The 18,030-nt window shown below is 42.9% G+C and overlaps 1 protein-coding gene across 2 annotated transcripts in view; it reads left to right on the top strand.

Moving 5' to 3' along the window:
- Positions 1-17,620, top strand: part of LOC311443770 (uncharacterized protein) — a 57,236-nt gene extending 39,616 nt beyond the window's left edge. For both annotated transcript variants that reach the window (XM_084534231.1, XM_084534232.1), the window contains exons 4-8: positions 9,051-9,121; positions 10,511-10,635; positions 15,667-15,730; positions 15,851-15,900; positions 16,565-17,620. In XM_084534231.1, coding sequence (XP_084390357.1) covers positions 9,051-9,121; positions 10,511-10,635; positions 15,667-15,730; positions 15,851-15,900; positions 16,565-16,631 — 377 coding nt within the window. In that variant the 3' untranslated portion in view covers positions 16,632-17,620. The remainder of the gene's footprint in view (positions 1-9,050; positions 9,122-10,510; positions 10,636-15,666; positions 15,731-15,850; positions 15,901-16,564) is intronic.
- Positions 17,621-18,030: the final 410 nt, after the last annotated feature.

The following is an 18,030-nucleotide window of genomic DNA, read 5'->3' as shown; positions in this document are numbered from 1 at the left end:
TCGCTAGACAAATGATTGCACTGGTGTTATGATCAGAAATCAAGAACAGCATCGGTTCTTATAAGTTCATAAAAAAAAAAAAAAAAAAGGAAAGAAAAAGAAAAGGTGGGATGTATATTAAGATTTTTTGTCACAACTCTAGGGTGATTCTCTGATATGAGAATTATTTTTTCCCACCTGTGAATTGTAATTTTGTGAGGTATCGTGCTTAGGAGAAGATAGTCAAGATGTTAATGGAACCCCAAGGTTTCTCACCCCAAGCTGGCTCACCAAGGCTGTATATCTGACAAAAGTGATTTTTGACAAGGAGAAGTTGTTATATATGGAGTGGTAATTTGTGTCGAGAAGATGGTTGATGTTAATAAAGAAGGGGGAGATTTGTGGCCGTGGGGGTCGGCAAGCCCCTTGTATGATGATATCATCAGATTCTTGACAATGAGGCCATAAGGAGTGTAAAGGGAACAAAGAAGGGTGATTCGGAGACTCCATGCAGTCTCGGTTGCTTGTTCTCCAGCCATTAAGGCATGGAAGTTTCTGGGTGTTTGCCATTGCTGTTATTTGCAAAGTTGTTTGACCAATGAAAAGTTGTTTTAAAAAGAACTGCTGTGGGGGAGAAGGGTATAAGAGGGGATCCTGTCCTCAAGATAAAAAAAAAAAAAAAAAAAAAAAGGTAACACGATGTGATGAAGTTACGTCATCAATAAAGAAGTAAAAAGAAGGAATGAAAAGGAACAGGCTAGCAGAACGGAGACTGAGACGGGAACAGGCACAATGATCATCTTATGAAGATACATGTAGGTTCGGCCAAACTCAGCAAACTGCTCAGAGAAGCTCGTACAGAAAGTTGCTGGAAATGGGCGCACTGGAGCTGGGAGAAGCAGTCTGCTTCTCTCAGCTTAAGCTGAGAGAAGCAGACCCGCACACACAACTGCCCCTTGCTGGTAAGCCTTTGCGCATTATGGGGAATCATACGTCCTTAGGCACAAAGACTGTCCTGGTAACCTTACAGCTTATTCTCCTTATTAACAAATAGACAGTTTATGATCCTGAAATATGGGACCAAATTGAGGTCAAGGTGTGGGACTCTGCAACTAAAAATGACAAGGTTGCATCAGGATTGCTCAGCAGGCCTTAAAGAGCCATGTGGGGTCACAATCACAAATGTGTGATTTGCCAGACAGTGAGGGAGCTGTGGGCTCGTTTACTGATCCGACTGCTATGCCATCGGCCCCTCTGCTGCTACAGCCGTCGAAGGCTTTTGCTGTTATGCCCCCTGTTGACCTGGACGTGCCTTTTGACCCAGGCCCTATTGGCCTTGAAAAGGAGATGGATATGCTTTTCTTTGATCTGGGAAGAACAGGATACATAAGGCCCGAAGGCCGAGTTGCTTGACAACTTAAAGCAAGGCATTGTTCAAAAGGAATGGAAAATGAAGACTGTTAAATCATGGAACTTAAAGGATTGTGTTACCTTTTCTGATTGTATAGGCATACTTGTGTTTAGTATGTAAAAGCCATGTTCTGTATATTTAGAATGTTTGATGTTCGTGTGTGCGTGTTGGTGGAGCGCAGACTCCCTGCACACCCAGCGCTGTTTACTTACCTTTTATACCTTTTATAAATATTTCTTTTATAAATATTAATAAATTCAGATTGAGTTGAGACTTCATTTATAACACGTGTTGAAGAAAAATAAAAAGAACAAAGTTCAGTTCCTGGTGTTTTGAACAGACTAGTGAAACTGCACCTGTTGTCAGGAAAATGCTAGTTTTCAGATACAAATCTACAAGGAACAAATAACACTGACATGAAAATACCAGCTAGAGTCAGTATCCAAATGATGTTGTTCGGTGTAAATAGGCTTTGCTTGAGTCATGGCAAAGTGTTGGAAAGGGGGTTTTTAGCAAGCTTGCAGTTACCGCTTGTATTACATCAGCATCGAGAGCCAAGTCAGGTTCAGGACCCAATTTTACCAAGTGCAGGTTACTCAAGTAGTGTACATCATGTATTTTGTGTGTATATATGTTTGTGGCAGGACCCTCTCTGAGAACCATAAAGTCAGTTTAGAGACATGAATGGTTGGAAAGAAAAGCAAAAGAAATGGCTCATATTCTGTGTGGGGAGCTGAGATGGAGAAACACTTCTTAAAAACTCCAGAGAAAACATGACAAAAATTAGGAAATGTGGCTCATCCATTGCCTCCTTGTCAACTGTTTTAATGGAAGATGTTGAAACCTTCAGTGACAGTAGGCTTGTGCCGTTTTCAGAGTTTCTTTCAGGCTTTCCTGTGTGCAGCAGAGTTTCTATATGATGGAAGTGAGGCAGCCTGAAGGGTTTTCATATTATCTGGGCACACGGACTCAATGCATGAATTTGTTCCTCAGGCTCAGACTTCCATTAAGTCAACTCATGCTGAAGTACTAAGAATGTAGTAAAAGTGAACTGGGAAGAGATTAAACTGGTAAGACACCTTCTGCTATTTGGAGTGTGCATCAGGCCTTTTCTTAAGCAAAGTTGCCAATGTTATCCAAATGCTAAGTGTACCAAAGGCATTAATTGCAGAGATAATGAACTCGTTGACTTTGTTGCAGCTCTGATATTGGGGAATTTCTCTTTGTTTCAGTACTTAAACAACTGTCTGCAAACAATAAAGTGAACTAGATAAGAGGCTTTTGATAACTTTCAGGCAGGGCAGGGTAATGAACATAGCAGCTATAGATGTATGTTCTGATATCAAGGAGGGCCATTTGAGACAATCTGGTGGGTTTAGATTATATTGAAAAGTAATGTCTTGGACTATCGTTTATTAGATATTTTGATGTCTACCTTTGATCTGAAATGTGTTAATCTAATGAGTGGGTAGAGGAATATGGGTTACTATGGGAACAACATCTTTCTCTGACTTACTGCCCCAATTGGCTGCTCCAGCAATCGAAGCACAACACAGAATGGAGTGAGGCCACCAGAGACCAAATTGCATTTCAGTCTGAGAGGGAGCTATTGAGGTTGGGTGTGGGGTATAGATCTGTGGGAGTTGCACTGGGTTTGAAGCAAAACCGGAGGAGGAGGAGAAGGGAGCTGCAATCCAACCAGGACAAGGAAAAGCTCTGACAAAGCAAGAGTTGTCTTGTGCAAATGAGACAAAGGTTCTGCTTGTGCTTCTTGGGCTGTAGCTGATAAATGATTAAGGATAGTTGGTACAACTTTCAAATCTGTTCTAGTGATTACTAATAAGCTACTTTAGTATTAAATGCCATTGTGACCTTCATTTGCTTCATTTTTTCTGCTGGAAACTCCCAGAAGAAGTTGTCAGTGCCAACATGAGAGTCTTTCTCTGAACTGAAGAGCAGAAATGCCTGCAGTGATGGCTTGTGATCTCTGGGATTGTGCTTTTGGCTGGGAAGCAACATCCCTGTTTTACCAATAGTATTTTCTGTTATCTGTGTGTCTCCTTGAAAACCACTGCACTAAATAGCACATGTGGAGAAGTAAAAGCTAAATTCTTGACTATTGCTTGTGTAATTAAGGGGATCACTTTTACCTGCACAGAAACATTTTATTCTTTTATTTGAATCCTCTCTGGTCTATTGCTTGGGCAAGCAAAAGGAAAAACACACGGTCATCCTCTTTGCCTTCAGCTCAGTAGCTCTCAGCAACATACGAAAATCATGTGGGTGCTCACCCCAACTTTAACCCCTCCAGGTGAGCAGGAAAGCAGTCTGCTGGGTGGTTTGTTTTTGTGACACCTTCATTCCTTGCTATGTAGTGTGTGCCATCTGGTTTGCCTACGGTGTGAGGAAACAAGCTACGTGATTTATGCAGTTATATCAAATCAAGATCAAAGTCACTTTTTTTTTTCTTTAAATGAAAATAATTAAAGAACAATCAGTGAAATATATATTCAAGATCAATACCACCAACAATATAAACCACAATATTACACATTAACAAAACCGTAAGGAATGTGTATGAATTTGAGTTTCAAATTGGATTTTGATTGGCACCATGTTACCACTTTCCCCCTTCAAAATCTCCTTCCACAGTCATAAATTTTCCACCTTATTATTTTTTTCCAACTGACTTCTGCTCTCAAATTTCTCTTGGTAGTCTCTTGCTCCCCGCGTAACCCAGCTGATGGTCAATTTAAGGAAGGTTCATCATTGGTAACTTCCTCCCAGAGCTGTTGTTTTTGGGCAGATGTCCTCTTGAAGAGCTGCAGGTCTTCCCTTGACCCCGCCCTCTTCCCAGCTGCTGTTTACCAGGCAGCATCACTGGGGGCCTGTGTGGATCCCCCACCCCTTCATTCAGTGTCTGCCCCAGCTTTTGCCATCAAGGCCATGCTACTTGGGCTGCTGCCTGCAGCCATGGTGTGCTGATTTCTTGGACTTCTGGGTTTTCATTCAGTGCAGCTACAACTTGACCTACATCTCTCTGATGCCATCTGAAATGTAATGTTCTGCTTATCACTTGACTCCTCTGTTTTCTACCCTTGCATGAATGTCTCTCTTTCCATTGGAAACCCCAGGAACTTGCTTAACTCTCAGTTCACCTGCCCATGAGCCCCTTTTGGGGGTGGGCTAAATGGCTTTTTGACATGTGTATACAAGGTGGGGACATTCTCTCCATGACTATCTCATGTGCCTTAGTTGCATCCAAAAGTTGGGTAGGGTCACACTGTGCCTAAGTCTTTGGAAGCAAGGATTCGAAACAACGAAGGCTCTCTTTTTCCCGGTTTTGAGACCTACCAATGAAACTAATAACAACAACTAAATCCCCCTGCTTTCCCCATCTGCACGCGTGTAACATCAATATCTCCCTACCTGCCTTCAGCAACTGTTCCTCTCCACCTTTGGCATATTCCCAAGCTCTTCGCCAGAGAGCTTTCCGTGGTGTAAAGATGTCAACACTACAAATAATTAATGTCAAGTGGCTGTCAATAACTTCTAGGTCTAAAACCATAACAAATACAAAACCCTTGTTAATTAATCGCATCTCGCTCTGAAATTTGAAAAGTGAGCAAATGGGGATGGATGGTATGGTGGTAATTTTTTTTTTTTTTCAGGGAAATGTTGAGAAGCACAACAGCCTTGGCACAGGTAGATCCTTATTACAGTTTCTTTATCTCCCACCATCTTCTGAAAATTAACCTTTTGTGTGTGTGTGTGTGACATAGTTAAGGTTATAACATTTAGTCTACAGAAAAGGGGTAGTAATCATGATATATATACATATATATAACATATTTTGAAGTATTTATTTTAAATATAAAAAGTGGAACTACATAGAAAAGCGGCAAATAAGAAATTATATTTTGTCTCAACACACAGGTTTTTCCATGACCAGTTCCAAATTCTTCTTCATTCATACTAGTCCTTGCATCTGGAGTGCTTTTTCCAGCCCAATCCTTTGTCCTCAGAAGCATTTCTGCACCTTCAGCATGAGGTGGAAAGGCAAGCTCTGCATCATGGCACACAGATCTTGAAGTATGTTATAGCAAACAAAATACATCAGACAAAGTTTCTAATACCATCATAACAAAAAGAGCCTGTATCATTTTTCATTATAGATATATCAATATTTGTAGGAGCTGGTGGTGCTTTTTGTTGTTGTTGTTGTTTTGTTTTGTTTTTCCCTGACATTTGTAAGGTAGATATCTTATAGCATCAAGCTTTCTGTGTTTCAAAATATTTTTTGCAAATGTGAGGGTAGAGAAGAGAGATACAAGAATAAATATTAAAACCTTAGAATGTGTTTTGGTTCTGATACCTAAAATAATCTCACTAAAAGGTCTAGGAAAAGACAAAGAGGGGATCTGACTAATTTATTATTACCTTTGGAATTACACAAGCCTGTCTAATTCGGTGTAACAATCCTTGTTTGTATGTCAAGAATTGGATAAGAGTGCAGTGAAAACAAGCTCCTTTTTGAGGCCTATTTTTCAGAGCATAGGTGACCATGAAGGTCAATGTTATGTTGTAACAAACAGGACCCTGTGCCAGAAGAGTCTGGAAAACACCTCAGGTTTTCCCATGCACCATGCTAGTGTTCTTCCCTTGAACTTTCTGGCTTCTTCAGGCAAAGGGGAATGTGGCAGACCTCCAAGAATGACCTTGTCTGGGCTAGTGTCACTGTGGGAAATTGATATCTGCAATTCTTTTATCTGGGAGGGGAAAACATACACAAAGAATGTGAAGAGGAAACAAAATATCTGAGTGGTTAAGAGTTAATGAGACTGTTAAGTATCTCTGAACTGAACTGAAATTAGCTCTATTGCTATAAAAATAAGAAAAGGTCTCCAAAGCAAGCTTCTTAGTTTTGGTAGTGCTGGATATTCTTCCAGCCAGACAGCACGGTTAGTCTGGTACAACAATTTCTCAGATTACTCTGTGGAGTCTCTTTGGATGCTGGGAAACTGAACAGGGCTTCAGTCCCTGGTGGAGTAGCCAATGTTATCAAAACATGGTGAGCTGCAGTGATTTCTACAATTACTCATGACTGATTTATCACTTGATTGTAGGAACACAGTTTAAATAGATTTTTTTTTCCATCTCCCTTGCTCCCTAATTGATTTTTTTTTTGAATGTTGAAGATGTGACTTCCTCTCATAAAATAGATTAGAGTCATTAAGGCTGTGAGCTGTTTAATCATTTTGCTGCATAATTACTGTTGCTGCTGTTGTCTTCTGGTTTACACTGTTTCTTTATTAGCAGCTCTTGTTGCCAGAAGGCTTAAACACTTAGTAATCTGTCAAGGTGGTATTTTTTATTTTATTTTTTTAACTTGAAGACATTTTCAGCAATATCTTTGAGCACCTGGCCAGGTCAGGTGCTTTAATATTCACTTTAATATTCATCTCTGTCTGGTTAGCTTCATATTATATTTTTAATTACCCTTCTTCTAGATAACCACAGTTACTCATTCATCATATAGAAAATGCAAGCAGGTCACACGTAACTATGTGAAGCAGAAGGAAATTAGACCCTCCAGACATAGTAATGAGGATGATGGCCAGAAAGGACTCATCAGGCAACCCTTTGTTAGTTGGCACGAGCAAAAGAGCCTGACCCAGCATGCACAGTAAATGCAAGCTGTAGGGGTTTCCACGACACTAAGGAATTATACCACCCATTAGGGTCCCTGCAGAAATACAACCACCCTTCTCCCTTGTCTTTTGTAGTCATTTCCAATGCAGCATGCCAGCTCCAGAGCAGCTTGCCTTTCCCAAATGCCAGATAAAGCCATCCATCCCGTAGGTGGTATTTTAGCTCTGTAAAAGGCTTTTGAATCTTAGTTCTTGCTGACTTGAGCTGTCACTTGCTGAGGAGTCGTGAGGCTATGCCACAGCAGCTCATGTGTCATGTATGCCTCTGGCCACCACAGATGGGTAGGACTGCTGTCTGATGGTGTTTTGCTGCACTGATGGACATCAGTCTTGTCTGGGGTCAGAGCTGTGAGCTACAGCAATGCCCAGCCTGAGAGGAGCACTGAGCCAGGAAGCCCTTGTCCTGAAACCAGGACAAGGCTCTGCTCATCACCCAAAGTTCCTGCTGGAGCCAGCAGGTTGGCTTCTGCACATCCCAGAGGTGAAATTAGCTTTTCTGGTGTCCTCAGGATGACTGGAGTCTGGAGGGCATTAGCAAGGTTTATAGTTCAGCACAGATTACTGAGACTGTGGACGTGGCAGCTGGTCAGTAGGTAATGAGTTTTGGTGGTGAGCAAGCGATCAATTCTCCCTGCCCTTGGGGGAGAAAACAAAATGTAATGGGATTCCCTAGACTTCAAGTAAGAAGAAATTTATCAGTGCTAAAAGACAGGGAAAACTGGGAACAGACCAGCTAGGGAACTGGTGGCATTTCAGCAGCTGGCAGGCACTGCAGAGCGAGAGAGACAAGTCTGTCAGAAATGACATAGATATAATGGAGCCTCCCTCCTGGCAAGGCAGTGGCTCAGGCTGCCTCTTAATTCTCTTTCCTGGCTGGATTTCTGTATGGGGAAGCGCAAGCCAGAGAGAAGAAATGCTGTGATTTGCACGCACTGGTCTCCCCCGAAGCTGAAAACAAAAATGCAGAGTAAAAGTTGGCTTGTGGTTTTGAGGTACACAGAAAGAATGAAATCATAATGAGGGTAGAAAAGAATTATGACTGGAAAGAATGAGGAGTCAGTGACAACATGTGGAAAAGAATATACTTAATTTTAAATAAAATCTTACAGACTTGTATCATCTTTACTTTATAATTTTGTGTTGGGGAAGTGCTTGCAATTATTTCAGAATTCCTTCAGCCTTTTGGGGGTAAGCTTTTACATTGCTGGGAGTGACTGAGTTTCTTCGAGTGCCTTGTCAGTGCCTTATTTTATCTTACCCAAGGTAACTCGCAGAAACTAATTCTAGGGTTTTTTTCTTGTCTACATGATAATCCAGGAACGATTCTGACAATTTCAGTACAATAGCCTCCTCTCAAGAAAGCTTTGATTGCACTAAAACATACTCCGAAGTGCTAATCTCTTATCCTTCTAGAGTTCGTTATTTGGACAGATGAAAATTGAGTTTAAAGTGACCCATAAGGTCTTCTTGACAAGATATAATCTAGTTAAATTTTTGTAAAATTGAATTACGTGGACTGCATACCATGTATTGATTTAAAAAAATCATCTTAATAGAGTCATTTAATATGACTCTTGACACGATTTTTTCTCTTTTGATGGACTCAGTTTTTAACAGACACTTTTATTTTTTAATGCTGTCACCAGCTTGATAGCTTCTCAGTCATATAAAGCTTTGACCTCTGTGCTACTTCCTTGATTGAAGGAAAAACAACTGCAAAGTTAACCATTCCTATGCTATTTCTGAATACATTACACTGACAAGAAGAAGTTAAAGACTACTTGGAATTATATGCTGAAGGACTGGTGCTGGGGCCTTTCAAGATGTATCCTCTGTGTTTCTGAAGTGGGATTTTTGGTAAATGTTGCTTTCAAATTTCCTTTTTTGTCATAATTTATAATCCTTAATTTGGTCTTTTTTTTTTTTTTTTTTTTTTTTTTTTCAGACAGAAACAAAGCCAAACAAAGTAGATAAGAACATTAAGAAGACACCTTCAGCTATGACCCATGGTTTCTGGAAGGTGGGCAGAGAGGTGGACAAGTTAAAATCAAGAACTGTTCTGTGGTGTTGGATAAGGAGGAGGGTCCCAAGTTTATCATTTCTTTCTCTGGTCCCATCTGTGGCTTTAGTCTGATAAATCTTTGTTTCATGGATTTGGGACCTCTACAGACATAGCCTCTTTCATCCCTTTGCTATTCAGTCACCTCTACTGGAAGCATCAGGAAAAAGTCTGATGCTTCATCAATTAACTGCTAAAATACATGGAAAAAGAGAAACAAAGATGGTCTGGAGGCCTCTGCAGGGACAGTGTTTTAAATCTTGCTCTTGACCTTAAAGGGAAATTTGAACCTGTCCAAGAATGATGAGTCTTTGAACTCTTGTCTTTTAAAGAAGGTTGTTCTAATAGTAATTGGTTTTTGAATGCTCTGTAGCACATTTACAAAAACTGTTCATCTGAGTTGATTGACAAGTTCAAATACATTGCAAATAGTTTTTCTGTATTTAAAAAAAAAATCAGCTTGGGATTATTTTTTTAAAGGTTGCAATTCTCATAAAAAAGCTTTTCTGGTAGGCAGATCCTAGTCATTTAAGTGAAACAATAACTTGGTTTCAGTTATATATACATATATATAATTAGTTGTCCTTTTTTCAAGATAGTCTTGCAGTGAGCCTGAGGTTGACAGTATTTGTTCGATTCATCATAATTACTAGAAATGCTTCATCCATTCAAAAGCCTTCACAATACCCCCAGGGACTGCTAAGCTTTAATATTAGCTCTTTTATCTTTGAGTTTTCTCTCACATGATTTCCCCTTTTCTTTGCTGTAGGTGTCTAGTTTTTGTTGCTGTAATGTTGATTTTTTTTTTTCACTTGAAAAGGTAACAGCAATGATATTTCACATCTTTTATATGAATTTCCAGGTTCCAGTTCTTACGTAGAACTAAGCTACTTCTTGATAAAATTATGTTGCAGGTTTGCTACTGAACAAGCTCAATCAATCAATAGTTCCTGTTTGATAGAGTAAATAAATGATGTTGTGGTATGTGGCAATCTTTGGGTTTTCCCACCACCTAACAGAATGCTGGTACCAAGGTGGGAGTGTGGAAATAGAAAAACTGACAGGCCCAGACAAATGAACAATTAGGTTGGTGTACTGAGGTCTGTGGCAAGGCAGTAGAATAAGGTAGAATACGTGCGTGGAATATCAACATTTTAAATGCTAGTTTAAAGTGTCCCAGGAGAGCTGCTGGCTAGATAGCACACAGAAAATGAGCAATATTCTCATTACAGCAGATTAGGTTACTTATCAGTGGCCTAAATCTTGGGAATATGGGAAAATGAGCCCAGAACTGTTTGAAAATAGAAAAATATGCATATATTTATAAACCAAAGTCCTGTTTATTTTCAGGATGTGTATTTTCAAGCAACCGCTGGTCAAAGAGGAAGAGAATTGATGTGTTGCAAGGAGCAGTGTGTGGGAGTTTTCCGGAGGAGGAAGCTTGATGCCAGGTCACAGCCTGGCTGGCAGTGCCAGTAAGTCATATACATGTACCTCTTATGAGTCACAGATTCGAAATGTCATCATTATCCAGCCACGTCTGTAGGATTACAAATGGTGAAATGCATTGAGAAGTGGATATATTTGCTTCAGTTGGTTATTTAAGTAATTTCCCACTTCAGAAAACACAGACAGATGTAGTTGATATGGTACATGGTCCTGCACCTCTACTTTAGACAGAAGAATTTTGTTAGCACATGCTCAACGAGAGGTAAAAGCATTGCTAAAGAAATGGACTCCAATGAGGATCCAATTTTCGCTTTTGTGGTAAGTTAATTTGTTTGCTTCAGGATTTTTTTTTCTGCTTCAGGATGTTCTTTCTTCCCTTTTTTCCCTTTCAAGCCAATCAACTACAAACTGGATGATAGAAAGAAAACTGGATTTCCAGTCATAAATAGGATTATTGACTAAATTCCAGTTGCAGGATCTATACTGCTGATATGTGAGCCAGAAAGAACATCTTGGCTGTGCAACTTTATTTCTATTTTCATAGAAGCAGCAGTTAAAAAAAAATCATTATCACTTGCGTCTGAGCTGATCGTGTTTGATTTGGAAGTCACTGGGATGCAATAAACAGGAAACCCCAGGGTGCCATTTTACTAAGACAGTTTTCAGAGAGGAACCACTGTTTCTGCTGCAAAGCACTGTTGATTTACATGGATTTTCTTGACACATGTTTTGGCAAAATGTATCAGCTTGTGCTTCTTAGCATCAACAAATAATACTTGACTTGCAAACGAGCTCCTTGGCGAGTACCCAGCCACAGGAGGCTTGGAGATTTTACTGAATAAAAAAGACTTTCATTTCATCAATTTGTGAGCTGGCACTGTCCCTGCCGTAGTCGTCTGCAGCCACTCTCATCCTTGCTTCTCAGGCTCTTGATTCTTGGGTATTGAAGCTATTCAGCTTGTTAGCTTTTACCAAATTCCACGCAATGAAAATTAAACATTTATTTTCTCAATTTCCATATAAATGTCTTAAAGGGCTCTCAAGCTCTTTTGTGCACTCATGTTTGAGTCACCTTTTCTACTGTGTGGTGTTGGCATCTTTTCCCTCACTTTATAAACCCTACATAACATTCACCTTAAAAAGGGGAGGGGGGAGGGGGGGAAGAAAAAAGACAATCTGGCTTTGTATTTTCCCAGTGCAGCTTTCTTGTTCATAATGAGCTTAAATATAAGGAGCATAAACCCATCTGGAAATAAAATTATTCACTAGGTTCCCTAAAAAAAGGTAATTACATTATAATCAAACTGTCACTTTATGAGATAGTGGGAGATGAAATACACCGTAAACTGACAAAAGAAGAGGACGGCTTTCTTTTCTAAATATCAGCTGTGGCACAAAGTAGTGTAGAAACTCTGAATGACTGACAGCGTAACCAGGGAAGTTCTTGGAGTTTGGGAGGGGGTCAGGGCACTAGGACTGAAAAGACAGGTTTGCTTTCATGTAATGAAACGGAGGAACCGTATGCAGAGCAAGGCATATGAAGGCTACTATTACCAGTAGAGAGGGCCCCCCTCCAGTACTGGGACAAAGGGTGGGAAGTACTCATTCTGATTAGGAAATAAATTGAATTTGTGCATCATGTTTTGCACAAATGCCCAATCTCTGCAACTGTGGTGATTCTTAAGGTAGAGTGATCTCCTTGTTTGAGTCACGTGAAGCTCTTGCGCCTTACCAAGCTGTCAGCCTGTATTCAGCAGCTAAATGGGCACGAGAATCAAGAAAACCTGAATGTGTGAGGGCTGTTCTGTTCTTTGTTCCTGTCCTGCCTGTTCTTGTTGCCCCTGCAGCCCAGGTTGCTTTAGTGTGAATGGAAGCATCTTGGTGTGAGGGTGTAGTGGGTTTACATGGCAAGGTTTTGGTAGCAGGGAGCCATAGGGGTGGTTTCTGTGAGAAAGATCTAGAAGCTGCCCCATGTTTGGGAAGGGCCCCATTGTTTTCCAGATCCGAGCCAATAAGTGATGTTGTTTTGCGCCTCTGTGAGAGCATATTTAAGACAGGGAAAAAACGCTGCGCCACACAGCAGCCAGGAGTGAGAAACAGCCTGCACGTGCCAAGGTCACAGAATCACAGAATCACAGAATTTTCTAGGTTGGAAGAGACCTCAAGGTCATCGAGTCCAACCTCCAACCTAACGCTAACAGCCCTCCACTAAACCATATCCCTAAGCTCTACATCTAAGCGTCTTTTGAAGACTTCCAGGGATGGTGACTCCACCACTTCCCTGGGCAGCCTGTTCCAATGCCTCACAACCCTTTCTGTAAAGAAGTTCTTCCTAACATCTAACCTAAAACTCCCCTGGCTCAACTTAAGCCCATTCCCCCTCGTCCTGTCACCAGGCACGTGGGAGAACAGGCCAACCCCCACCTCGCTACAGCCTCCTTTAAGGTATCTGTAAAGAGCAATAAGGTCACCCCTGAGCCTCCTCTTCTCCAGGCTGAACAAGCCCAGCTCCCTCAGCCGCTCCTCGTAGGACTTGTTCTCCAGGCCCCTCACCAGCTTCGTCGCCCTTCTCTGCACCCGCTCAAGCACCTCGATGTCCTTCTTGTAGCGAGGGGCCCAAAACTGAACACAGTACTCGAGGTGCGGCCTCACCAGAGCTGAGTACAGGGGGACGATCACCTCCCTAGCCCTGCTGGTCACGCTGTTCCTAATACAAGCCAGGATGCCGTTGGCCTTCTTGGCCACCTGAGCACACTGCTGGCTCATATTCAGCCGACTGTCCACCATCACTCCCAGGTCCTTCTCTGCCTGGCAGCTTTCCAACCATTCCTCTCCCAGCCTGTAGCTCTGCTTGGGGTTATTGCGCCCCAGGTGCAGGACCCGGCACTTGGCCTTGTTAAACTTCATGCAGTTGACCTCAGCCCATCGGTCCAGCCTATCCAGATCCTCCTGCAGAGCTTTCCTACCCTCAAGCAGATCGACACACGCACCTAACTTGGTGTCATCTGCAAACTTACTGAGGGTGCACTCAATGCCCTCGTCCAGATCATCGATGAAGATATTAAAGAGGACCGGCCCCAGCACCGAGCCCTGGGGGACGCCACTAGTGACTGGCCTCCAACTGGACTTGGCTCCATTCACCACGACTCTTTGGGCCCGGCTATCCAGCCAGTTTCTAACCCAACGAAGCGTGCGCCAGTCCAAGCCAAGAGCAGCCAGTTTCTTGAGGAGAATGCTGTGGGAGACGGTGTCAAAAGCCTTGCTGAAGTCAAGGTAGACCACATCCACAGCCTTTCCCTCATCCACCCAGCGCGTCACTCTGTCATAGAAGGAGATCAGGTTCGTCAGGCATGACCTGCCTTTCATAAAGCCATGCTGACTGGGCCTGATCGCCTGCTTCCCCTTCAAGTGCTGCATGATGACTCTCAGGAGGATCTGCTCCATGAGCTTTCCTGGCACTGAGGTCAAACTGACAGGCCTGTAGTTTCCTGGGTCTGCCCTCCGGCCCTTCTTGTAGATGGGCGTCACGTTTGCTAGCCGCCAGTCGATTGGGACTTCCCCCGATAGCCAGGACTGTTGATAAATGATGGACAGCGGCTTGGCCAGCTCCTCTGCCAGTTCCCTCAGTACCCTTGGGTGGATCCCATCTGGCCCCATCGACTTGTGCACATCTAAGTGCCGTAGTAGGTCACCAACCAGTTCTTCATGGATAATGAGGGCCACATCCTGCTCCCCATCCCCTTCCACCAGCTCAGGGTACTGGGTATCCAGAGAACATCCGGTATTGCCGCTAAAGACTGAGGCAAAGAAGGCATTGAGCACCTCCGCCTTTTCCTCATCTCTTGTAACTAAGTTTCCCCCCGCATCCAGTAAAGGATGGAGATTCTCCTTAGTCCTCCTTTTTGTGTTGATGTATTTATAGAAACGTTTTTTGTTATCTTTAACGGCAGTAGCCAGATTGAGCTCCAGATGAGCTTTGGCCTTCCTAATTTTGTCCCTGCACAGCCTCACAGCCCTGCACAGCCTGCACAGTCAGTGTAGAAGGAGGGGGAGAGGTGCTCCAGGCGCCGGAGCAGAAGTCCCCTGCGGCCTGTGGTGAGGACCATGGTGAAGCAGGATGTCCCCCATCAGCCCATGGAGTACCACGGTGGAGCAGGGTTCCATGCTGCAGCCCGTGGAGGAGACCACGGTGGAGCAGGTGGCCCTGCACCGACGGAGGCTGCCGCCTGTGGAAGACCCCTGCCGGAGCAGATTCTGGGCCGGACCTGTAGCCCGTGGAGAGGAGCCCACGCAGGAGCAGGTGACCTGGCAGGAGCTGCTGCCCGTAGGGGAGCCAGGTTAGAGCAGTTTTCTCCTGAGGGATGGACCCCGTGGTACGGACCCATATCTGGAGCAGTTCTGGAAGAGCTGCTGCCTGTGGGAAGCCCACGCCGGATCAGTTCATCAAGGACTGCATCCCGTGGGTGGGACCCCACAGCACAGGGGACGAGAGTGACCGAGAAGGAGCGGCAGAGAAGAAGTGCTGTAGACTGACCATAACCCCCATTCCCCCGTTCCCCTGCGCCGCTTGGGGGGAGGAGGTGGAAGAGGGTGGATGGGGGGGAAGGTGCTTTTGGTTTGCTTTTTCCTTTGTTTTCTCACTTCTCTCGCTTGTTAGTAATAGGCAATAAATCTTACTATCTCCTTATGCCGAGTCTGTTTTGCCCGTTACAATAATTACTGCGTGATTTTCTCGTCCTTATCTCAATCCTTGAGCCCTTTTTCACATATTTTCTCCCCATTCCTCTTTGAGGAGGGGGAGTGAGAGAGCGGCTGTGGTGGAGCTCGGCTGCCCACTCGAGCAGAACCACGACAGAGGGGAATTCCCAGCCCTTCATAGTGAGTAGTACGGGTAGCCACTGGTTAGGTGGCAGCATTCAGGTGGGAGAGATTTTCTTTACTGATCCTGGTTCTTGACCTGTGAGCTTCTTTCTTGTTGTGGAGTAAAGTCTTTTGGTCCCTTCTGAGGCAATTCCTTTGAGATGCGACTCTGTTCCCTGCTTTCCTTTCTCTGCCAGCAGCACATCCTTTACAGACGCAGCCCTGTTGGTCATCCTCGATCAAGCTGGTGGCAAACAGCAGGTACAAGTGTGTGGGGAGAGGGAGAGAACCTGGTGATGTGGTTTTGGATCCCTGCCTTGCCCCCCTAGCAGGGGCCAGGGAGGGGTGGTTGTAAGTTTGTTTTTCATGAATGGACCAAAGATGGTGACAGAGTGGCCCCCAGGACAACCTCTCTTCTGCCGGCAGCATACGTAAGTAAGCAGAATTTTTTTGCGTATAGGGTCTTTCATCATGTAGCTGACAAAAGCTTCAGGAATATGAATGAGGTTGAGCTTCTTGTAGTCTGATTTTGTTTTTGTTCTAGAGATAAATGGTGACACATACTGGGAGGTCTGTTCTGTGGAAGTGGCACAGCCGATACCTTTATTGAGTGTCTTGCTTTCTCTTTTCATGCTATGAATACAGTGACAGAACAACACAGCATGCTGTGCAGACTGTGCACAGTGTAATTCACTTCGTGCAGTGGATAAGGCACACTTTGTGTATTGTTGCCACATATCTGGTGGGGCACTGCCAGCTTCAGAAAAACAGGAGCTGAAGGAGCTCACTGGAGACTCCCCAGTACTACAGCTTGCTTCTTCATATTTGAATCTGTAATTAGCTTAAGTATAATTAATTTTGTTTTTCTGAGAAAAGTAGAAAGATTTCAGTTCCAAGAACACGAACGTGGAACAAAGCTCCAATAAATAAATAAATAAATAAATAAACTGATCCTTGTCTAAGTGCCTATGTAACCATATAGTCTCTGCTTTGACAGAAATAACAGCTTTTGTCAGAAGCAGCCTTTGACAGTACATTTCTCCCCAGATAAAAGTAACAGTTCTAAAGCTACTGTTTTTTGTTTTCTTCCACCAGACCTCAGCACAAGCAACCCTGCTCGTTAACTGCCAGCAGTGGACTTCTGATGTGCTATACATTGTAAAATGAAGACCTTAAGAGGCTTAAAGCATCATCATCATTTCATATTGTGCAACTGTTGCTGGCAAGATTTCGTTAAAATGCCACAGTTTTCTCTTTATGAAATTCATTCTTCCTTAGACACCTTGGACAGTGTCAAATAATATCTTTTACCTTTTTCATGCAAGATGTGCTGGATTTAAAGCAAAACACAACAAAAATCAAAAACAAGTAAAAACAACCAACCAACAACAACCAAAAATAAACACCCAACCTTCCATTCTGATGACATGAAATGCAAGGAGACTTTTACTGGCTTTGATTGTGGCCAGGTGAACATAACAAGGCTTTCTGAAACAAAAGTTGCACCTGTCCCAGTATCTCAGGCACTCCACATCCCATGTTGTTGTGCAAGAATGATGGCGAGGATGCTGGTTAACCTCCATGCCCATCTCCCTGGGTGCAGGAGAAATCACCATTAAAGCCCCTATGTCACAGCAGAGCCTTGGGTGCTTGGCAGCGCCTGGAATTGGTGCTCCCAGGTGGTGGATTTGAACCCTTTAGGGAAGTGGAGGATTAGTGTGTGCTGCTTGAATTCACTCGCTTTGGGATGCACTGCCTTTCTGGCTTTTTCTGGCCGTCCTCAAACTGACCTCAAGTTGTAACAGAGGCTGCAAAAAAAAAAAAAAAAAAAAAGGCTTCTAAACATATCAGATGGTGTTCTCTCTTTTAAAAATCTGTTTAAACTGCTGTGACCAGAGTTAAGTTGTAAAGGTCTGTTTGTGCTGTAGGTTCCACAGGGAGAGCTGAATTGAAGAAGGGATATAATAACATTTTAGAAAATAAACAAAACCCTTGAATGTAGTATTGCTTAACCCTAGCACAGAAAGATGCAGGGCTTTTACTTTTCCTTTTGTCAACCAAAATGTATTCACAGATTATGTGTATTTTTAAAGATAGCAAACATCTTTGGAGATGGTGTCAAAAAAATGGTAATAAAGAATACTTTCTGGCTTTTGGCTTAGCCTGAACTAATCACTAGTATAGTCACACAAACAACTACATCCTTCTGCTATAGAATGCTCTTTGCTCTCTGAAGATCATAGCAATGAAATAATTTAACTCAGATATGTGACATTGTGAGGCTAAAAACTACTTTTTACCTGCCCGCAGCAGCTGCTGCTTAGAGACATAAATAGCAGTACATGCTAAAGAGGAAAACACTGTCCTTCCTTTGAAGTGTTTTTTTTTTTTACAAGTGGGGTCATGGAAGTGCACAGGCACAGTGCCCCAGCTGGACCCAGAGCACTGTTCTATCACAGTTATGGAGAGTAGTAGGTGATGGAGGAGATAAATCTTAGCCAGAAAATCAGGGTGCAAGATTACACTAGTAGGTTCACAACATTGTTATGTATGTAGGGAAT

This window comes from Aythya ferina (assembly GCF_964211825.1).
Source record: "Aythya ferina genome assembly, chromosome: 1".
NCBI lineage: Eukaryota > Metazoa > Chordata > Aves > Anseriformes > Anatidae > Aythya > Aythya ferina.
This window is presented reverse-complemented; position numbering and strand designations above follow the sequence as displayed.